General features: G+C 36.4%; 1 protein-coding gene across 2 annotated transcripts in view; it reads left to right on the top strand.

Annotated features, from left to right (window-relative positions):
- Positions 1-23,907, top strand: part of MED13 (mediator complex subunit 13) — a 106,812-nt gene that overhangs the window by 25,356 nt on the left and 57,549 nt on the right. For both annotated transcript variants that reach the window (XM_045889301.3, XM_054510916.2), the window contains exons 4-8: positions 8,751-8,896; positions 9,686-9,883; positions 11,328-11,522; positions 12,085-12,247; positions 12,430-12,540. In XM_045889301.3, coding sequence (XP_045745257.1) covers positions 8,751-8,896; positions 9,686-9,883; positions 11,328-11,522; positions 12,085-12,247; positions 12,430-12,540 — 813 coding nt within the window. The remainder of the gene's footprint in view (positions 1-8,750; positions 8,897-9,685; positions 9,884-11,327; positions 11,523-12,084; positions 12,248-12,429; positions 12,541-23,907) is intronic.

Genomic DNA, 23,907 nt, shown 5'->3' with positions numbered 1-23,907 from the left:
ACAGGCTGTCTGTATTCTCTCTAAATTTTGCTTGTAAACCATCAGGTTTTTTTCTGAGTTCATCTCTTTCTTTTAGTACCTTATCAAGTATAACTAGTAACAATCAAATTACATTTTGACTTGATCTTTTTTCTCCAACTCTGAGAATTCATTAGGCACATTTTCTGCCTTCTAGATTATTTTAGGCAATAGGTTTTTTTTGTTTGTTTTTTAAGATTTTATTTATTTGAGAGAGAGAGAGCATGAACAGGGGGGAGGGGCAGAAGGAGAGGGAGAAGCAGACTCCCAGCTGAGCAGAGAGCCCGATGCAGGGTTTGATCCCAGGATCCTGGGATCATGACCTGAGCCAAAGGCAGACGCTTAACCTACCAAGCCACCCAGGAGCCCCTTTAGGCAACAGTTCTATGATGTATTTCTCCATTACATAACATGGGTCACCATTTAATGATTTCCTCATCACTTTTCAGTGTCTTATGTTCCTTGCTATCAGTCATCTGGTCCCAAAGCCAATGCCACATATTTAGATTTTTGTCATGGTAGATCTCCCTTTTTGTGCCATTTTCTGTATTGGCCAGTGTTGTGTAACAAAGCACCGCCAAAATGTGGAGGCTTAACACAGCAGTTACATATTCTCATTAATGTATCTGCTGGTCAGCTGGGGGTTAGCCAATCTAGTACACACTGTAAACTGTAGTTTGGGTAAAGGTGTATTTCATATGATTCTCATGGCAATGAAAGAAGCATTGGAGGGCAGTCCAGATTGCATAAGCATGTTTGAAGCTTGCTTGGTCAAAGCAAGTCACAAAGCAAACCTGAGTCAAGGTTGGGGAAGTATATTTCCCCTTCTTACACTAAAGAGCCTAAATGAAGAGAGGGTGAGCAAAACATAATTACAAAGCTACAGTAATCAAACAGTATGGTACTAGCATACAGACACGTAAACCAACGGAGTAGAAAGTCCAGAAATAAACTAGTATGTGTGTATGTATTGAAATGATCTTTGACAAGGGTGCCAGGACTACTCAGTGGGGAAGAGCTGGTCTCTTAACCAGTGGTGTTGGGAAAACTTAGTATCCACATGTAAAAGAATGAAGTTGGCTTTTACCTTACTTTATACAAAAACCCCAAATGGGTTAAAAGCCTAGATGTAAGACCTAAAACTGTAAATCTCCTAGAAGAAAACATAGGGGGAAAGCTTTAGACATTAAATTTGGCAGTGATTTCTTGGTTATGATACCGAAAGCATAGGCAACAAAAGCAAAAATAAATAGAACTATATCAAACTTAAATACTTTTTACATCAGTAAAAAGGTAATTTATGGCATGGGAGAAAATGTTTGCAAATTATATATCTGATAAGGAGTTAATATCTAGCTTGTGTAAAGAACTACAACTCAACAACAGAAAGTCAAGTAACCCAACTTAAAATTGGGCAAAAGACTTGAAAAGATTTCTTCAAAGATACAGGGATGGCCAATAGCATGTAAAAAGATAGTCAACATCACTAATCAGAGAAATCCAAGTCAAAACCACAATGAGATACTACCTCACATTTGTTAGGACGGCTTCTATCAAAAAAAATGAAAACTAACAAGTATTAGTGAGGACAGAGAAATTGGAACCCTTGTTGACTGTTGATGGGATTGTAAAATGGTACAGCCACTATGGAAAACATTTATGTAGGTTCCTCAGAAAGTTAAGAATAGGACTACTGTATGATCCAACAGTTCTGCTTCTAAGAGAATTGAAAGGATCTTTTTTTGAGTTTTTATTTAAATTCTAATTAGTTAACATATAGTCTAATATTAGTTTCAGAAGTATAATTTAGTGATTCATCACATGTAACACTCAGTGCTCATCACAAGTGCCCTCAGTACCCATCACCCACTTAGCCCATCCCCCTGCCCACCTCCCCTCCAGCAACCTTCAGTTTGTTCTCTATAGTTAAGAGTCTGTTTTATGGTTTGCCTCTCTCCCTCCCCCCATGTTTATCTGTTTTATTTCTTAAACTCCCCATGTGAGCGAAATCATACGGTATTTGTCTTTCTCTAACTTATTCACTTAGCATAATATACTCTAGCTCCATCCATGTTGTTGCAAAGGGCAAGATTTCATTCTGTTTTATGGCTGAGTAATATATTCCATTGTATATGTATACTACAACTTCTTTATCCATTCACAGTTGATGGATTTTGGGCTCTTTTCCATAATTGGCTATTGTTGAAAATGCTGCTGTAAACATCAGGGTGCGTGTATCCCTTCGAATCAGTTTTTGTTTTCTTGTATACTTTGGCTAAAAACCTAGGAGTGTAATTGCTGGGTCATAGGATAGTTCTATTTTTAACTTTTTGAGGAACCTCCATACTGTTTTCCAGAGGGGCTGCACTGGTTTGCTTTCCCACCGACAGTGCAAGAAGGTTCCCCTTTCTCTGTATCCCCACCAAGACCTGTTGTTTCCTCTGTTGTTAATTTTAGCCATTCTGACTGGTGTGAGGTGTCATCTCATTGTAGTTTTGTTTCCTATTTCCCTGATGTTGAGTGATGTTGAGCATCTTTTCATGTGTCAGCCATCTAGATGTCTTCTTGGGAAAAGTCTGTTCACGTCTTCTGCCCATTTCTTAACTGGATTATTTGTTTTTGGGGTGTTCAGTTTGATTAATTATTTATAGATTTTGGATTTTTTTTTTAAAGATTTTATTTATTTATTTGACAGAGAAAGACACAGCAAGAGAGGGAACACAAGCAGGGGGAATGGGAGAGAGAGAAGCAGGCTTTCCCGCTGAGCAGGGAGCCCGATGCGGGGCTCGATCCCAGGATCTGGGATCATGACCCGAGCCGAAGGCAGATGCTTAACAACTGAGCCACCCAGGCGCCCCTAGATTGTGGGTATTAACCCTTTATCAGATACGTCATTTGCAAATATCTTCTCTGATTCTGAAGGTTGCCTTTTAGTTTTGTTGATCATTTCTTTCATTGTGCAAAAGCCTTTTATCTTGGGGTGCCTGAGTGGCTCAGTAGGTTAAGCGACCGACTCTTGATATCAGCTCAGGTCATGATCTCAGGGTCCTGGAATCAAGCCCTGCGTTGGGCTCTGCACTCAGAAGGGAGTCTGCTTAAGGATTCTCTCTCTCCCTTTGCCTCTGCCGCCTGCTCATGCACTCTCTGTCTCTCTCCTCTCTCTCAAATAAATAAATCTTTAAAAAAGAAAAAAAGCCTTTTGTTGAAGTCCCAATAGTTCATTTTTGCTTTTCTTTCCCTTGCCTCAGAGATGTGTCTAGTAAGAAGTTGCTACAGCCGATGTCAGAGAGGTTGCTGCCTGTGTTCTCTAGGATTTTGATGGATTCTTGTCTTACATATAGGTCTTTCATCCATTTTGAATTTATTTTTGTGTATGGTGTAGGAAAGTGGTCCAGTTTCATTCTTTTGCATGTGGCTGTCCATTTGTTGAAGAGATTGTCTATTTTCCATTGGATATTTTTTCCTGCTTTGTTGAAAATTAGTTGGCTGTGTAGTTGTAGGTCCATTTCTGGGTTTTCTATTCTGTTCCATTGATCTGTGTGTCTGTTTTTGTGCCAGTACCATACTGTCTTGATGACTACGGAAAAGCAGGATCTTGAAGAAATTTGCATACCCCATGTTCATAGCAGCACTATTCCCAATAGCCAAGAGGTGGAAACAACCCAAATGTCCATTGACGGATGAATGGTTAAGCAGACTATGTTATGTACATAGTGGATTATTATTCACCTTTTAAAAGGAAAGAAATCTGTCACATGCTACACCATGGATCAGCCTTGAGGACATATGCTAAGTGAAAAAAGCCAGTCACAAAGACACAAACTGTATGACTCTACTTACATGAAGTAGATCTAAAGTAGTCAAAGTCATAGAAACAGAAAATAGAATGGTGGTTGCCAGGGGCTAGGAGAAGTAGAAAGAAGGAATTGTAGTTTAATGGCTGTAATTTCAGATTTGCAAGATGAAAAAGTTCTGGTGATCTGTTTCAAAACAATGTGAATATTCTTACGTTACTGAACAGTACACTTAAAAATGATTAAGATGGTAAACTTTATGTTGTGTTTTTTACCATGATTAAAGAAATGAGAAAGAAGGGGGTGAAGAATTGGGACCAATAACTCAATTTTCTTCCAATATTAAAGTTATAATTCTTTTTATCAAGGAATTTACAACTTGGCAGGGAGTTCTATTAGTTAAATAATAGTGTTATGATAAATATTATGATAAGCATAGAATATTATGGGAGCTCACAGAGATGTTGTTTAAAGGAGTCTAGAAGTGGGGTGCCTGGGTGACTCAGTTAAGCATCCAACTCTTCTTGGTTTTGGCTCAGGTAATGATCTCATGGGTCCTGAGATCAAGCCCAGGGAAGGGCTGCTCACTCAGTGGGGAGTGCTTGAAAAGTCTCTCTCCCTCTGCCCCGCCCCACACTCCCTTGCATGCTCTCTCCCTCTCTCTAAAATAAATCTTAAAAAAAAAAATAAAGGAGTATTGAAGAAAGATTAAGAAGTGGGGAGGAATTTGTGGTAACAAAGGAGTTCTTGGTAGATTAAGTACCTCTGCCTGGAGAGTTAAGCAAGGATCAGATAACAAAAGGTCTAAAATGCTATACTAAGGTTTTTGGTTTGGTTTTGTTTTGTTTTGTTTTTAGTCCTTAAGGCATTGGGCAACTATTGATTTTGAGCCTGCCAGTTACATGATATGAATTAATTTTTAGAAAGATTGCTGGCAGCAGTAAAAAGCAAGAAGATAAATTAGAGATTTTAATAGTTATTCAGACCTTAAAAAAACAACTTGACGAGTCATGGATATTTAAGAACTAGAATCAGTAGGAATTGGTGATGGATTAGTTGACTATAGGGAGCTTAGGAAAAAGAAGTTGAGAATGATTCACTTTTCTAGCTTTGGACAACTATATAGGTACAGACTTGATAAGAAAAGGAATATTTGATTAGAAATAAGTTACTCAGATACAGACCTTGTCCTACAGTATTTAGTGCATACCTACTGTGTGTCAAGGACCTATTCTAAAAGCTGAGGAGACAGCCTTGAACAAAGAAGACAGATTGCTCCTCCAATAGAGCTTACATTTGGGGGGGACTATAAGAAAAAAATAAACTAAAATTTTAGGTTGTGATTATTTAGCCAGTGAAATCTATCCCAGAATAGGAATTAAGGGACAATTTAAATTAGAATGATTGGTGAAAACTTCAACTACAAGGTATCTGAACAAAAAACCTAATGAAGGTGAATGTAGATATGTGGAGTGTTCCAGATTGAGTAACAGTAGGTACAAAGGCCTGGTGTGTTTAAGGAATGGCAGAGAGGCCAGTTGAGAAGGAAAAGTATTAAAGGAAGACTTACTAATAAGAGATGAGGTTGGAGAAGAAATAGGTATTGGGGTTAGGCTGATGTAATGTTACATGAGACATAAGCATAACTTTTATATTGTTACCCAAGTTTGATTCTTTTCCACTTAGGAAATTAAAGTTTATTTTCATTATCTAGGTCTTGTTGAGACATTCTCATAGATCCTGTACCTGGTTTTTAAATAGCACTTAACATAACTGAAATTAAATGTGTATTTAGTATAGGGCCATATGCTTAGCCATAAAATACTTGTTGAATAAAGGAGTAATACTTGCTTTCACTTGGTGACTTAGTATATAGTGCATTTAGATTTGAATAGAGTTCTTTTGAATGTGTGTGTGTGTGTTTTGCTTTAAGCATTTGGAATTAGGTTTGTGTTTGGCACTTTTATTTTTCCCCCAGTTCTACAGTATGGGTGCCTTTACCACTGCTGGAAAGCAATAATAAAATTGTCTTTATTTTAAATGGGCATTAGCAATGGTCTGCTTTTTGATGGACCGTTCTCAAAGTTATTAGTTAAATCTCTTCTCTTGGGGATTATTTTAGATTTTACTCTTATACCAAAGCAAATGTCTGTAGGCTTTGTAATTACTCAACCAATAGCTGTTCCAGATGAGTAACAAGCAATATATTTAATAAATAATTCAAATAATTAGTTTTATTTCTTTTTTTTTTTTTTAAAGATTTTATTTATTTATTTGACAGAGAGAGACACAGTGAGAGAGGAACACAAGCAGGGGGAGTGGAGGGGGGAGAGGCAGGCTTCCCGCCGAGCGGGGAGCCCGATGCGGGGCTTGATCCCAGAATGCTGGGATCATGACCTGAGCCGAAGGTAGGCGCTTAACGACTGAGCCACCCAGGCGCCCCAATTAGTTTTATTTCTTATTTGAAAACTGTTTGGCTTTATCACTTATGCTTCAGCAAGGCTGGCGGGAAAAAAATCTATTGGCTAAATGCAGTGTGGTATCTTGGATTGGATCCTGAAACAGAAAAATGGTTAAGTGGAAAATCTAGTGAAATCCAAATAAAGACTGGAATTAATGTATCAGTGTTAATTACTTGTTTGACAAATGTAGCATTGTTATGTAAGATGTTTAACTTCAGAGGAAACTGGGTAAAGGGTATATGGGAACTTTCTATGATACTTTTGCAACTTTTCTGTAAATTTAAAGTGATTCCAAAAATGTTTATTTAAAAAAAAAACAACAAAAGCTGCTGAGGTGGGGGAAGATACAGTAATCATTGCATAATTTTTATAAAAGATTTTTTATTTATTTGAGAGGGAGAAGCAAACTTCCTGCTGAACGGAGAGCCCCATGCGGGGCTTGATCCCAGAACCCTGAGATCATGACCTGAGCCGAAGTCAGATGCTTAACCAACTGAGCCACCCAGGCACCCTAAGGATTCATAATTTTTATTTATTTATTTTTTTTAAAGATTTTATTTATTTGACAGACACAGCCAGAGAGGGAACACAAGCAGGGGTAGTGGGAGAGGGAGAAGTAGGCTTCCCGCAGAGAGGGGAGCCCGATGCGGGGCTTGGTCCCAGGACCCTGGGATCATGACCTGAGCCAAAGGCAGATGCCTAACGACTGAGCCACCCAGGCGCCCCAAGAATTCATAATTTTTAAATTTAAAAGTAATACAGTTTAAGCAGTGTAGAGTATTACAAATTTCGAAAACCTCTAAAGATCCCTGCTTAATTGCTTTAGTCCCGTTCCCTAGAAGTAACCAGGTTTAGTTTTCCATCTTTTTAACTTTTTTTGCTTCCTACTTCTAGTGGTTACTGCCATAATTACAGAGATGCTTTATACCTCTAGACCTTGATTAATCAACTGTAGACAGTATCTACTGATACTCTACCATGAAAGATAAGATTTGCTTTATTAGTGATAGTATTGTCAGTTTTTCTGGTTATCTTTTTAACTTGAGTGATAAGCTTAAATTTCAGTTTCTTGATTTTTCTGTCAACTTTAGACAATCTTTTGGCTCCCTTATATATAAAATGAAGAAATTCTCAGCTCTGCACCTCTTTCTGACTTTTTATTTTCCCACTTTTGTTAGCTACTTTTACTGTAACTTTTTTGTGTGCTTGACTTGTCCAGAAATAATTCAAGAGGGCTTATAGATAGATACAACAGGTTTTTAGTTTATTAATGGTTACATTTTAAAGAACTGGTTCTTTAAGACAAATACTTCTTTTTTAAGATTTTATTTATTTAACACAGAGAGATAGAGCAAGCACAAGCAGGGGAAGGGGCAGGCAGAGGGAAAGGGAGAAGCAGACTCCCGCTGAGCAAGGAGCCTGATGCCGGCTCCATCCCAGGACCTTGGGATCATGACCTGAGCCAAAGGCAGCCCCTTAACCGACTGAGCCACCCAGGTGCCCCAAGACAAATTCTTTTTTTTTTTTTTTTTTTAAGATTTTATTTATTTATTCATAAGAGACAGAGAGAGAGAGAGCCAGAGGGAGAAGCAGGCTCCCCGCCGAGCAGGGGGCCCGATGCGGGACTCGATCCCAGGACCCTGGGATCATTACCTGAGCCGAAGGCAGACGCTTAACCATCTGAGCCACCCAGGCACCCCCAAGACAAATTCTTAAGATAAATGTGTGGAAAAGAAATACGAGTGGATTCTTCTTACTGTACAGTCTCCTCTTCTAGGCCATTTGACCTTTCTATCCTAAGGATCGTTTTGTTTTCCTCTTGGGAACTTTTATTTTCCCAGCCATATCTAAATTTCGTAAGATGTTCTGCTTTGCATATAGCTTCGATTCTAGGATGCCTTCAGTTGTAAGATCCATCATTTCTTTAAAATAACTTACTATTGGGGGTCAGAGGAGGGCAGTACATTAAATGCTTGATTGATTGAATGTAGCCCAATTTCAGAAATAATAAAATGAGAAAATATAATTGTATTTAATTTCTTAATTACAAGGGAAAATAAACAAAAATTAGGTCATCCTTAATTCGATTGCACACCTAGATTTTTTACACTCAATTTAAAAAAAAAAATTGAAACTACTATTTTGGTAGACTACCCTTTCCATTAAACCCACTTCCCCTTTACCTTTACTTATTTTGGTGGCTGTATTATAAGGGTATGTGTGGGCGTACCTAACTTGTTTACTGATTCCTCGATTTGCAGCTTTTTCTACTATAAACAGTGCTGTGAAGAATATTTCTTAAAACTAATTCTTTGCTTATATCTGTGATTCCCCCCCCTTCAGATGATGAAGTAGAATTTCTGGGTTAAAGAAAAATGTGCGTTTTTGTAGTATAGCTTCTTAATAAAGAAAAGCAAGTTAACTTATATTTTGGCTATTAATCATCACTAAAATACAACTTTTTCTTCTTTATTAGTGAACACTTGTCCTGCTCTTTCACCTTTTTCTTGCATGGAGACAGCAATGTTTGTACCAGTGTGGAAATTAACCAACATCAACCTGTATACCTTCTTAGTGAAGAGCATATCACCCTTGCTCAACAGTCTAATAGCCCATTTCAAGGTAGATTATTTACTGGCTTAGATATTTGATCTCGTATTGTTTCAAGAAAACTCTTAATTGCAATTGGTAATTTTAAATTTTGGTACTAATGAGATTTCCCATGATCGTTAGCCTAGTGATGATTCTGATGTAGTTTATTTTCTTCTTCCAGAGTTTTAAGTCAATGAAATAAGTTTTTTAATACAAATATTTAAAAAAAAAATTCTTGTACATGAACGATAGCATGTTTTAAAGTGTTCTTTTAAATAACATTTAGCAGATATGTAGGTTTATGTTTTCAAGGTCATCTTTTGTGTCCAGTCACATAAACCATTTTTAACGTTGGAACACGGGGAGTTTGATATTTATACAAGATTGTTGATTTGTTTTTAAGGACCGACAGGGTGTTCTTGTTTTAATTCTAACCCTAGTATTTACTTTTTAAAAATTACATGGCAGTACATAATAAAAGTACTTAGATTTATACACACACACACACACACACACAGTTTTTCCTCAAATTGCTTTTTCTTACTGGAAATCAAGAGAAGTTGAAGGATATACATATAACCCCACTCATGTTGAAATTCTAACCATGTGAGATTTTTTGGGTGGACAAAATTTTAAGATTTTATAATAAATATTGTGCTTTATCTTAACAATAATGAAGTATAATAAATTTTTCTCTGAAATGACTGTTAAGAGTTTCCTTTTCTTTTTTGATTGCATTACTTGTCAGACTATTCAGTGTGATCTTATCTGGTGTACCAGTCTTTAGTTACTTACTCGATGTCTCTTTTGGGTCTCTAGTAATCTTAAGCCCATTTGGACTAAATGGCACTCTCACAGGACAAGCATTCAAGATGTCTGATTCAGCTACCAAAAAATTGATTGGTGAATGGAAGCAATTCTATCCTATCTCATCTTGCTTAAAGGAGATGTCTGAAGAAAAACAAGAAGATATGGATTGGGAAGATGATTCTTTAGCTGCAGTAGAAGTTCTTGTTGGTATGGATTCTGAGTATTAATTTTAAGGGAAAAATATGTGACTGTGTATTAGATTTTGCTGAATAATAATTCCAATACTTTAGTGGCTTTCAACAGTAAGCATTTATTTCTTTGTTTTCTCCTCACATTACATAAGGGCTACAGGTTGGTTGTGGTTTGGCTCCTTGTATCTTGTCATTCTACAACCTACATTCCATGATTACCCACTCTCTGGGACATGCTGTTCTTATAAGAACAGAGGAATAATAAGGACTGAGTGTAATTATGTAAGTGTATTTAAAGCTTCTGCTAGGATATGATGTATGTTACATCTGCCCACACTCCATTAGACAGAACTAGTCACTTTGCCATGCCAAAGTCATTGGGGCAAGGAAATATATACCACCTAGAGGTAAGCATGCTAAAGGTGGGAAGAAGATAACTGTGAATGAGTAACATTTAGAAGCTGGAAAGTTGACAACCTGTTACGTAGTATTTTAACATTTGGTGAAACTGTTGCCTCTGATAATTTTTAAAAGGTAGAAAGTGCACCTAAAGAACTCATGGCTTTGATCTGCTCTGCCCAGGTCAGCTCTTTTCATATTGGCTCTTCTCTGTGTCTTCTCATTCAGGGACCCAGATTAACAAGGTAAACTATATTTGGGACATGCTCATCTTGAGGGAAAAGCCAGGAATAAGAGGCTGCACTGATCTTGCAAGCACATTTAAAGCTTCTGTTGGGATCTGGTGTATATCATATGCAGGTCACACAGCCAAGCCTAAGAGTGGAGTGAATAGGTATACTCCATGTTAGAGAGATGGGGGAGGTGTGGGGAATGTATAATTGAGCAGATAATTAGGATTAGAATCTGCAACGGTGTTTAATAGAATCATGTGGATGTTATATATATATGAAGATTGCCTTATTCACGGGTTATTGTTTTTCTTTAATAAAAAGAATACCAGTATTGAACTTCAATAAATACCTTACTACCAGGGTAGTTGTGAAAAAACCAGAAACAAAACACAAACATATATTAGGCTTTCAGTAAAAGACATGTAAAGAAGAAAGCAGAAAATGGTCCATAATTCTAGTGTCCAGATTACCTTTATTAAACTTCAAAAAAATTTAAAAAGTAATATCCATTATAGTTTGTCAAATTTACAAATAAAGATTTAAAAGTAATACACTCTCATGATTAGAAAATCCAAAAAGAGAAAGCTGCTTGCTTCTGAGTCTCTCACTGAAGGTTACCACTAAAGGTATTAACATTTTCTCATGGTTTCTTCCAAAAACCTATGCCAAAAGGAGCATATATTTATAAAAATACATTAAATATATTTTTATTTTATTTAAACAAATATGATAGTATGTACATTTCCATTACAGTACTTTTGAACAAAACTAATCCCACTATAGTCACAGTGGTAATTTATTTTCTTGTCCATTATTTTTTCCTTTCAGCTGGTGTCCGAATGATCTACCCAGCATGCTTTGTTCTAGTCCCTCAGTCAGACATTCCTACTCCTAGCTCTGTGGGATCCTCTCACTGTTCAGCTTCTTGCTTGGGTGTCCACCAAGTGCCTGCTTCCACAAGAGATCCTGCTATGTCTTCAGTTACTCTTACACCACCTACGTCTCCTGAAGAAGTCCAAACAGGTATCGTATTAATCTTTTTCATTAGCACTAGTTATAAATCTGTTGTTCTGAATATATCAGCACTTAATTATTTTGAAGTAATTTCAGACTTACTGAAGAGTTTCCATGTATACAAAGAACTCTCTCATCCAGATTTCAAAACAGTTAGCATTTGTTCCATCACCCTCTCTAGATGTATACATTCATTATCATTGGCCTTTTCCTGAACCATTTGAGAACAAGCTGCAGACACAATGCCCCATTGCGCCCAAGTACTGAGTGTATTTCCCAAATTTAAGAACACTCTCCTATATAACTACCATTTAATCCTCAGAGTCAGGAAGTCAGCTTTGATATAACACTACCATCAAGTTTACATCCTGTTTGGATTTTTTGCTTTCTGTATTTTAAGTAACGTTTTTTGTCTCAAAATATATGGAGACATACCAGATAGATGTGGAGTACATTGTATAACAAATTAAGCAAAAAAAAAAAAAAAAACAACAAAAACCCAAACCCAAATAATGTTACTTTAAATGTCCTTTTATTCTCCTATAGCCTATTCTTTTTTGTTTGTTTTCAGTTGATCCTCAGTCTGCCCAGAAGTGGGTCAAATTTTCTTCAGTATCTGATGGCTTCAACTCTGATAGTACCAGCCATCACGGTGGGAAAATACCCAGAAAATTAGCAAATCATGTGGTGGATAGAGTTTGGCAAGAATGCAATATGAACAGAGCACAGAACAAGTACGTGTTTTCATTTTCAAGTTTAAAATATTGCATGTTGGTAGTTACTTGTATATAGATACTTAAAGTATAAAAAGTCATTTGTATGACTTTAAAAATCTAATTTTTTTAACTTTAATGCTTTATTCATGGGTATAGAAAACCTTATGAATTCTAAAGAATTTTATAATTTCAAATCTTAGGAGGAAATATTCAGCTTCCTCAGGTGGTCTGTCTGAAGAAGAGACACCTGATAAAGTAGCGTCCTGGGATTTTGTTGAAGCCACACAAAGAACAAATTGCAGCTGTTTGAGGTAGTTTGTTGGTTTTTTTCCCGCGGTTGATTGATGTCTGTATATGTGTGTGTGATAGCTTCTTATGCTGTTGAATACTTGGGTCTCACTTTGAGCTAGCTTACCTAAGCACAATGTGTGAGGATTTTTTTCAAAAGAAAATTTGAGGGGAAAAAAAAATTTAGTGACTTGGAGCTGATTATAGAAGTACATACAAATGTATGCCATAGTCTTTACACAGTTACCAGAGCTGAACCGTTGAAGGCTTGGTTTTACAGCTAAATAAAAGAGAATTTTATACTGGATTATAGTATATATAGTATCTATAAGGTAAAAGGCACACAAGTCTCTTGAGAAAAGAGTTCATAGATGGCACTGTGCCTGAGAAATTTCTCCCATAGGTTCTTATAAAAAAGGTGATATATGATACGCTAGATGAAAATTTCTGTAATCCTTTTTATAGTAAATATGGTATTAGGTTTTACGCAGCAATTTCTTATCCTTTTGGGCAAAACTATAGGGAATGTTGAAATAAGATTCAGAAAGTACAATTCTACAAGGGATTGAAGCTGCACTGTAAAAATAAAAACTTTCTAATAGACAGTATTGGTTAAAGATTGGTAGAACAATGGATGAACTTGGAATGCTTTCGGCAGTTTTATTTCTATATTGGAGACTTTGAGATTTGGTTGTCAGAGGCATTCAGATTATATTGCCTAGAGTTTATTATTTTATTCTAAAATGAAAGGTAGATCATATACTTTTGCAGTCTTGTAAACAAATAATGGCACTGACATCCCTTACCAGAGCTTGTGAGCTAATAGTTGGTTACTCTTTTGTCACAGATGTGAGCCAAAGGAATGGAGTGCCTGTATGTTAGGGCCAAGGTTTTTCTTACATTAGCTTTGTTTGATTGAATACAGTGACAGAGGAGCACCTGGGTGCCTCAGTCGGATAAGCGGCTGTCTTTGGCTCAGGTCATGATCCCCGGGTCTAAGATCGAGCCCCACATTGGGCCCCTTGCTCTGCAGGGGGGTTCTGTTTCTCCCTCTGCCTCTACCCCTGCCTGTGCCTGTGCTCTCTCTCTCTCAAATAAATAGAATCTTAAAAAAAAAAAAAAAAAAAAGAATATAGTGACAGACTCTCAAGTGTTCTGGTTTGTTTTTGCATAGGTTAAATGTACTTACATAGATTCTTTGCATTAGAGACCATATAATTTTTAAAGTCTGACAACTGTGTTAAAAACTTGTCTGTTGGGGCGCCTGGGTGGCTCAGTTGGTTAAGCGGCTGCCTCGGCTCAGGTCATGATCCTGGGGTCCTGGGATCGAGCCCCGCATCAGGCTCCCTGCTCCGCAGGAAGCCTGCTTCTCCCTCTCCCTCTGCCTGCCTCTTTGCCTACTTGTGCTCTCTCTCTCTATCTCTCTGTCAAATAAATAAATAAAATCTTTAAAAAAAAAAAAACAAAAACTTGTCTGTTGCTGGGGCGCCTGGGTGGCTCAGTTGGTTAAGCCACTGCCTTCGGCTCAGGTCATGATCCTGGAGTCCCGGGATCGAGTCCCGCATCGGACTCCCTGCTCGGCAGGGAGTCTGCTTCGCCCTCTGACCCTATCCCCTCTCATGCTCTCTCTCTCTATCTCATTCTGTCTCTCAAAATAAATAAATAAAATCTTTAAAAAAAAAAAAAAAACTTGTCTGTTGCTGATACATTGGAATAAAAATATAGATAGATTAGCTCTTGTTTAATAGTTTAAAATAGTTAAACACCATAGCCACTTGGACAGGGGGGACCCAAACCTAATCTTCAAATGTAGAGCTCTATGATGTTATTTGTCTGAGACCAGACAGCAGCAACTATGATCCGTTGGCCAAATTTGGTTCACTGCCTCCTTTCATATGACCTGTGAGCTGAAAATGACTTTTACATCTTTAAATAGTTGGAAAAAATCAAAGAAGAATATTTTGTGACATGTGGAGAAACTTAAATGAAATTCAAATTTTAATGTCCGTAAAGATTTATTGGAACAGAGTCACATCTGTTCATTTACATGTCAACTATGGCTGCTTTCACAGAGTTCAGTAGTTGTGACACAGACTGTAAGGCCTCTGGAGCCTAAAATATTTACCATCTGGTCCTTTATAGAAAAAGTTTACCAGTTCGTAGTCTAAGATAAGTAGAATGCTTAAATGAAACTAGGCTTTTCTTTCCATATATTGACATTTTTATTAAGCAGTTCTTTTTTAGTTCCCTACCTAGACTTTTGCTTTATTCTTTTTGAAAAAGATGCGAGTTTTAAGTATATTTGTTTAAAATGGTTTTATTTATTTTTAAGATTTTATTTATTAGAGAGCATGAGCAGGGGCCACGGCAGGGGGAGAGGGAGAAGAAGGCTCCCCACTGCGCAGGGAGCCTGATTTGGGACTTGATGTGGGAGTTGATTCCGGGACTTTGGGATCATGACCTGAGCCGAAGGCAAACACTTAACTGACTGAGCCACTCAGGCACCCCTAAAATGGTTTTAGAGGAAGACCCTCAAAATGCATATTGGTAAACATAAGTTTAAGTTTAAATTCTTGGTTCCTAAGCTGAACTTTTATTTTTCAAAACTTACTGTGTCTCGTATCTCCAGAAATTCCTCCCAGGTATAGAGATCTGCTATAATGAAATTTTGTATAATCTATACATGTGACTTATTTTGGTATATTTGCTGTTCTAGGAAATAATACAGTGTTTCTGATCATGTACTTTTTTTTTTCGTTATTGCATTTTGTACTTCTAATTCCTCCTCCACTTCCTTCAAACCGGGTTCTCTTATTTACTTCTTAAAGAAGGCTTAAAATAGATGTTGAGCCACCATGAGTATCATCTGCTGCCATAGAATATAGGAAGTAGGGCACACATTTGATAACTTGACTGTGCTAGTCAGCCAATTTGCTGTCAGATCTATCCCTGCCTTTTCCCTACTCTGTTCTGTATTGCAGGGGATTACATTTCCTAGGCTCCTTTGCTTTCTCCTTGTGTTTGTTGTTTCCCCCACCCACTGCCAGCTTTATTGAGATATAATTGATAAATAACATTGTGTGAGTTTAAAGTATACAGCATGATGATTTGACTAGACCCACTTGCTTTTTGAATTTAGTTATGGTAGGTGCTAAGAGAAGATTGGTTGATGAAATGAGGAAAGAAGCCAGCTTATTTCTCCACCCCTTTTTTGAGCAGCAGTTCTTTAATGGCCCCTTCTGTGGTCCAGCTTACCACTGAACAGATCCCACTGTGGTTCTAACATCATCCTAAGCTTCTTTGATCTGGTGATACTATTTCATCTTACTGCCCTTTTAGTTCAAGAAGTCCTGGAAGCTCTCTGCTATTGGTAGTCTATGAGTTGCCTCACTTTCCTCTGTTTTTTTGTAACTCATTCTCGATAGTAGATTTAGAGGATTGGCCCCTGACTGATATATGTTGATTTCTCTTAGAAATCAATTTGAAGGGGCGCCTGGGTGGCTCAGTCGTTAAGCGTCTGCCTTCGGCTCAGGTCATGATCTCAGGGTCCTGGGATCGAGCCCTGCATTGGGCTCCCTGCTCAGTGGGAGCCTGCTTCTCCCTCTCCCACTCCCCCTGCTTGCATTCCCTCTCTCACTGTGTCTCTGTCAAATAAATAAATAAAATCTTAAAAAAAAAAAATCAATTTGAAAAAGAGGGCATAGTTACATAAGCAATTTGCATGAGTATGTAATGTATGATTTGAATATTTAAATTAAACAAATGGAGCTGAAGTTACCCTTGACCACTCTCAGTCTCTTTCCAAATGCTACTACATTTCCCTAGAATTGACTACTTGCCAATTAGGTATTATCTTTCCATAGTTTTTCTGTAATTTTGTGTATGTGTTTTTCCTCTCAACACAAAAATATAGTATGGATGTATTTGACAGCTTATTTTTTTCATTTAATGTGCCTTAGATCTTTCCGTTCTAGTTACTTGTAGATCTGCCATATTATTTTTAAAAACTTCTTGGTATTCCACTGAATGAAAGTACCATAGTGTATGTAATCATTCTGGGTTTGATGGACAAATAGGTTGTTTCCAAAAGTTTTTGTTTGTGTTTACTTTTAAAACAAAATAATACTTCTAGGACTATCAATTGTTTATTAGATTTTTTTGAACACTTATTCTGTGATAGGAGATGTCCTAGGCTCAGATACACTAGTGAATAAGGCTCCTGCTATTATGAAGCCTGTACACTAATGGGGTAGATAATTATTTAAAAAAAAAAGAATTTTTAATCTTTTTAGATTTTAAGAGTGATGAGTGCTGGGGCACCTGGTGGCTCAATCGTTAGACGTCTGCCTTCAGCTCAGGTCATGATCTCAGAGTCCTGGGATTGAGCCCCGCATCTGGGTTCCCTGCTCCACGGGAAGCCTGCTTCTCCCTCTCCCACTCCCCCTGCTTGTGTTCCCTCCCTCACTGTGTCTGTCTCTGTCAAATAAATAAATAAAATCTTAAAAAAAAAAGGTGATGAGTGCTAAGAAGGAAAAAAATTAGGTGTGTGATGTGATACAGAGTTGTGGGAGAGGGGGCTATTTAAATACTTGTGAATTCAAAAAGATCCTACCAATTTTACTCCCACATTTTATATATAGAAGTGCTGGTTTTTCTTGTGCTTTCACTGATCTGAGAACGGTTCTCAAAATTATTTTCTTTCTACTAGAGTAAGTGAAAAGCATAAAATTGTTTTAATTGGCTTTTTTCAATTATTAATGACGTTAAATATTGCATGTTTATTGAAATTAAGCTTTAGTGTGATAGAGTGTTCTTAAGAAAATTAGCACTTAGCAAGCTATATAAATAGAAAGTGATAAAATAAATTTCAAATGTTAACACTAAAATATTAGGAACTTTAATCAGTAGGAAGACGCATCTAAAGGGATCATTCTGTTGGATTTTGCTTTAAGAACACAACTTCTTTTTTAGGACAATTTCCCAAATTAGTTGAATTCTTTTATGAAATTCAGTTGTTTTCTCTAAAGGAGACTAGCTTTTTTTTTTTTTTAAGATTTATTTATTTTTAGAGAGGGAGAGTGAGAATCCTGAGCAGACTCCCTGAGATCATGACCTGAGCCGAAACCAAAAGTTGGGTGCTCAACCGACTGAGCCACCCATGTGCCCCTAAATTTAGGAGACTAACTTTAAAGAAAGTGTCCATACTGTGTATTGTGTAAGACTGATGAATCACAGACCTGCACCCTGAAACAAATAATATATGTTAATAATAATTAAAAAAAGGCAAGTGTCCATAAAGAAGAAAGGGGCTATGATGTAATGTTACCAAATTTTTAGAGAGCCACTGCTATTAGTATATTTCCAAATTAATAGTTTCTTGCCCTTATAGAAGGGTAAATGAACCTATGGCTGTGTACTTTTCACATTCCTTATATACTTGGAATATAACCTAATAGTTCCCCTCAGATTATTGGAGATATTCTCTCTCCTTAGTGCCTTGCATAACTTGATTAATCTTAACTTTTGGTCTCATCACTCACTTATACTCTTAAAAATTATTGAGAATCCCAGAGTGCTTTTATTTATGTGGGTTACATCTATTTATATCTATTTTAGTGAAATTTTATTTATATTTTTAATTTGTTTTTTAAAGATTTTATTGACAGAGAGAGAAAGAATAAGTAAGGGGGAGCGGCAGGGAGAGGGAAAAGCAGGTTCCCCACTGAGCAGGGAGCCTGATGCGGGACACCATCCCAGGAACCTGGGATCATGATCTGAGCTGAAGGCAGACGCTTAACTGACTGAGCTACCCAGGTGTCCCATATGTTAGTGAAATTGTAAAGTTCTATTTAATTAAAAAATAACAAAAAACCCAGTACATATTAACATGAATAAAATACTTTTATAGAAATCAAGTATATTTTTCAAAGCAAACAAAACCTAGAAGAGTGGCATTATTGTACAGTTTTGCAGATCTCTTCAATGTTTAGCTTAATAGAAGGTATTTGGATTCTCATCTGCTTCTGCAATCAATCTTTTGTGCATATTGTCTTAGTTAAAGTATGTGAAGAAAATCCAGCCTCACATAGCTATGCAGGAAAAGGGAAAGAGTTTATTTTAATAGCTTTTTCAGGTAATAGTAGATGTGCTTTGATACTACACCAAAATTTGACAAGTGGTAGTTTCTTAAAGGTTAGTCTTAATGTGTAATCTGAAGCCCATATTAATCAAATTCTTATATTCCATAATAACTAGATGGATCTTTTACTTAATGCATGATTTTGTAACATCATTCATCATTTGGAAAATAGGAAGTCACTGCATTATGTGGATTCTTGAATGTTAGCACATTTTGTTGTATGGTATAAAAAAAGTTGAACTTGTTAATATCACCAATGATCTCATCAGAAAAATCTTTTTTAATATTGGGAAGTTGTGAAGCTTATTGTTACAGATAAAATTTCCCAAATTCTTATTCTTACTTAAAAGCTCACATTTAATTATTTGTTCTTCCTTAAAATGACAAACTCATTTTGTTCATTTTTGAGACCCAAATAACCAAGTCTGCCAAATAACCAGATCTGAGCAACTAAGATTTATCAGTCAATTATTGGTTTTTTAAATGAAAATAGTGTTCCATGAAAAAATGGCTACTTTAGCTTGCAACTCAGTTATATAAAGACTTTCCCTTAAATCAGCTGTTGTTTTTAATATGTAGCAAAAATGCTTTATGTGTATTTTTTTTTAAGTCGTTTTTATTTTATTTTTTTTATTTTTTTTAAAGATTTTATTTATTTATTTGAGACAGAGAGAATGAGAGACAGAGAGCATGAGAGGGAGGAGGGTCAGAGGGAGAAGCAGACTCCCTGCCGAGCAGAGAGCCCGATGCGGGACTCGATCCCGGGACTCCAGGATCATGACCTGAGCCGAAGGCAGTCGCTTAACCAACTGAGCCACCCAGGCGCCCAAAGTCGTTTTTATTTTTTAAGTGAACTCTGCAACCAAGGTGGGGCTAGAACTCATGACCCTGATGAGATCAGGAGTCACATGCTCTACTGACTGAGCCAGCTAGGTGCCCCTCCTATTTCTTTACATAGAATATGAAAAGCTGTGTATGCAAAGATTGAACTTTAATAAAAATTACTCATTTTACTGTCTTTTGAAGGACATTCTTAAGTGAAACTGGCTTTAAAAAAAATTGAGTGTATGGTGGTAAAGAACACAGTTTTACTACTAATAGTACCACTGTTTTGATTCATGTTTGGTTGCCAACAGTTTTACTGTCCCTTGCTTTTGTAACATCATTGTAAATATCAACATAATGAAAAAGGCAAATAATGTCTTGATGCTATTATGATAATGGCTTGAACCCCATACAACCCCTGAAAGAGTCCGTGAACCATATTTTGAGGACTTTTGAAGTAGACACTAAAATATTTGAATAATTAATAAATGAATAAAAACTGTCATGGTATCTACTTATTCTTGCCGCCTTCTGTTTTGTTTTTTTCCTTTTTTTTCTTTTGCTTTCCTTCCCCTATCCTGCTGTTACTGTTGCCTATCATCCTTTTTTTCTTTTCTTTAGCTGGCTTAGACGTCAGATACTCTATTTTTACTCTTCTGTAAATTGAATCAAGCATTTATTGCATTTGTTTTCTGTCAAATCTAAAGTTAATCTTTATGTCTGTTTTCTTTATGGAACATAAAAGGACCTTTAGACACTTTAATCTTGCTCCAGTTATTTTCTCTGTTGTTGTTTTTTGCATTTTAGTTCTACCTTGTTCTGTTGTGAAAAATTTCATACATGCAGAAAGGTAAAATTGGATCGTACACTCTTATATAGCAGCCATCCATATTTACTTACTAAATTTGCTTCATTTAGACCTCTTCTTATTGAAGATTTGTAAAAATTTTAACATTTTATTGAACTTGGTTTATCTAAAATGATTATTTTGACGTATCAGTATAAAATTTTGAGATACTTGGCATCATTTTTTTCATGTCTTCAAAAACTGGTTTACATTTTACACTTGTAGCACATCTCAATTTGAACTAGACACATTTTGAGTTTCTAGTAGTCAGTGTGATTGTGGATACCATTGTTAGCCTAAGTTTAGAAATAGAACTAGGACTAATGGCTGGAAGATACAGAAAAGGGAAGTTTCTATTCTAAAAAAAAACCAATTTTTTAACAGGGTGCCTAGCTGGCTTTTTGGGACTCTTGATCTTGGGGTCATGAGTTTGAGCCCCACACTGGGGATAGATTACTTAAATAAAAATTTTTTTTAAAAATTATTTTTTTTTTAACAACTGGAGCTATTTAACAATGGGATGCATTTCCTTACAAGGTAATGTGGGCCTTGTCATGGAAGTATTCAAAGGATGTTCAGAGAAGGGATTATTCTACATTGGAATAAACTACTGCTTGTTTTTTAATGACCAATTTTTTATTAAAAATTCTTTAAATGCTAAATTTGAATTCAAGTAATGCACATGAAATAAAATTAAAAACTGAGTTCCCTCTCCTATATATGTTTATAGATCTGCCTGCTTTCTTTCATACAAATGGAATCATGCTGTGTATACTGTTTTGCAACTTGCTTATTTTGATAAACAGTAATCGTGGGTATTTTTCTCTTAGCACATATAGACCCCACTCTGTGTTTCTTTTCTTTTCTTTTTTTTTAAGATTTTATTTACTTATTTAATTGACACAGAGAGAGAGACAGCGAGAGAGGGAACACAAGCAGGGGGAGTGGGAGAGGGAGTGGAAGTGGGAGAGTGGGAGTGGGAGAGAAGCAGGGTTCCCGCTGAGCAGAGAGCCTGATGCGGGGCTCGATCCCAGGACCCTGGGTTCATGACCTGAGCTGAAGGCAGTTGCTTAACCAACTGAGCCATACAGCCCCCCCCCCCCCAGTCTGTGTTTCTTTTAAGTTTATACTACTCCGTAATACTATGAAGATATAATACTTTATTTCGTCATTCCCCTATGCTGTACTCTTGCTGAAGTGTTTTTTTTTTAAGAGATTTTATTTATCTATTTGAGAGGGCAAGAGACAGAGTACGTATAAAATTTTGAGGGAGGGGCAGAGAGAGAGGGAGAAGCAGACTCCCCGCTGAACAGGCTCAATCCCAGGACCCTGAGATCATGACCTAAGCCAAAGGCAGGTGCTTAACTGACTGCGCCACCCAGGCACACCTTGCTGAAGATTTTTAAAGCAAATCTGAGGTATCATTTCACTCCTTCAGTATGCAACTCTAATATTTTAATTTTTATAAATTATTAATATTTTCTTATTTTCTTACATAACTATAATTCCATTATCACACCTAATAAAAAGAATAGTATTTTCTTAGTATCATCTCATATCCTCTACAGATTTGTCTCAGAAATGTCTTTTTGTAGTTGGTTTGTTTGACGAGGATCTAGACAGGGCGTATACATTTGGTTGTTAAGTCTTCTGGGTCTCTCTTGTAATCCCCTATCCCATTTTTATGCCATTGACTTGGTTGGAGAAGCTATGTCAGTTATCCTGTGGAATGTTCCTCATTCTGGATTTCTCAATTTGTCATATATTGTAACTTGTTCTTTTAGTGCCATTTAATTTCTTCCTTTATCTGTTGCATTTCTGTAAATAGAAGTTAGTTCTAGAGCTGTGCTGTCCAGTCCTATCTATGTTAGTAACCACTAGTGGCTATTTAAAGTATTTGGATTTAAATACACTTAAAAATTCAGTTTCTCAGTTGAACTAGCCACATATCAGGTCCTCAGTAGCCACTTATAGAGCATTTCCGTCATTACAGAAACTTTTGTTGGACAGTGCTGATCTAAAGGCTTAATGCATTCATGTTCAATTTTTAAAAATTATTTTATTTTTTAATTTTATTTTTGAGAGAGAGAGCACACGTGTGAGCCGTGGCAGGGGTGGGGGGAGGGAGAGAGAGAATCTTAAGTGGGCTCCACGCCCAGCACACACAGCCTGACACAGGGCTCAGTCTGAGGACCCTGAGATCATGACCTGAGCTGAAATCAGGAGTCAGATACTCAACTGACTGAGCCACCAAGGCACCCCTCAGGTTCAGTATTTTTGAGGAGAATACTTCATAGGTGGTGCTGTGTTGCTTTGTATTGTGTCACATCAGAAAACAAATGTCTGGTTGTTCCACTTTTAATTATTGGTTAAGATTGAGAAGGTGATGATCAGCCTGACCCCTCATTGTAAAGTTTACCATGTTTACTATAAATAGTTTTTCTTCTTTCTTTGAAATCTTTCTTTTTCTTATTACATAAACTAAAACTTTCAATACAGTTATTGAATAGAAATGTTGAGTTAGTATTTTTACTTTGTTCCCAGTTTTAGGGATAAATTATTCAGTCTTTTATCATTAAGTATCATTAGTTGTTTTTCATAGATGTCCTTTATCAGATTAAGTTTTAGTCTGCATTTTGAGTCTTTTTATAATGAATTATGTGTTGAATTTTGCCATATGTTTTTCTGTACTTGAGATAACTATATGGTTTTCTCTATTATTCTGTTAATGTGATGAATAATGTTTCTGTTGAATGTTATACCTTATATTCCTGGGACAGATACTATTTGGTCATAATGTATTATCCTTTTATATATTATTGGATTGCTAATATCTTGTTAATGATTTACATCTATATTCTTGAGGGATATTGTTCTATGATTTCCTTTTCTTATAATGTCTTTGATTTTGTTCCCAGGTTAATGGTGAATTTTTCCTGTGTCTTTTTGACATAATTCCAGTTTTCTTTGATAACTTCCATGCTTTTTTCCCCTGTGCATATAATATGTCCTAGACTGTACAGAAGGATGTTCAGCTATTCCCTGAATAGAGAGGGTTCTTCAAAAAAGTACCTACGGTTGCTTTTTCATACTCTTTTTGGTTATCTCTGATATAACAAAACCATTAATAAAGTAAGTTTTAAAACTTAAAAAACTAATGAATACTGAATGCTTTTACTTCGTATTCCTCCACATTTTTTGCCTAGTTTCTTAGTTAAAAAAATATGTTAATATACATTACTGTCAGTTGAGTTTAGAAATCTCAAGGTGCACAGTATTTTTACTACACTTAAAGAAATCTTAAACTCTGAACAAAATTACTAGGTTTTTAGGTATATAGTTTTAAGTTTTTCAGTTTCAGAATTGCCTCACATTATGAGGAAAATAATTCTTTTAGGCATTTTCTTTTCTAGTTAGCTGATTCTCTTTCTGTAGTGGTAAGCCTTGGGAGAAGGAAGGTGGGATCCTATGTGGGGTCCATCAGACAGTTGCAGTGCTATCCAGAATGATTTAACTTTGTTTCTGTAGAGTAAGTTTTTTGGCAGGCTCCTGTAGGATTGTAGATGATGATTGTGAGCT

Source organism: Mirounga angustirostris, unplaced genomic scaffold (assembly GCF_029215605.1).
Source record: "Mirounga angustirostris isolate CCGP_5_RB_7025 unplaced genomic scaffold, mMirAng1.0.hap1 SCAF_17, whole genome shotgun sequence".
NCBI lineage: Eukaryota > Metazoa > Chordata > Mammalia > Carnivora > Phocidae > Mirounga > Mirounga angustirostris.
This window is presented reverse-complemented; position numbering and strand designations above follow the sequence as displayed.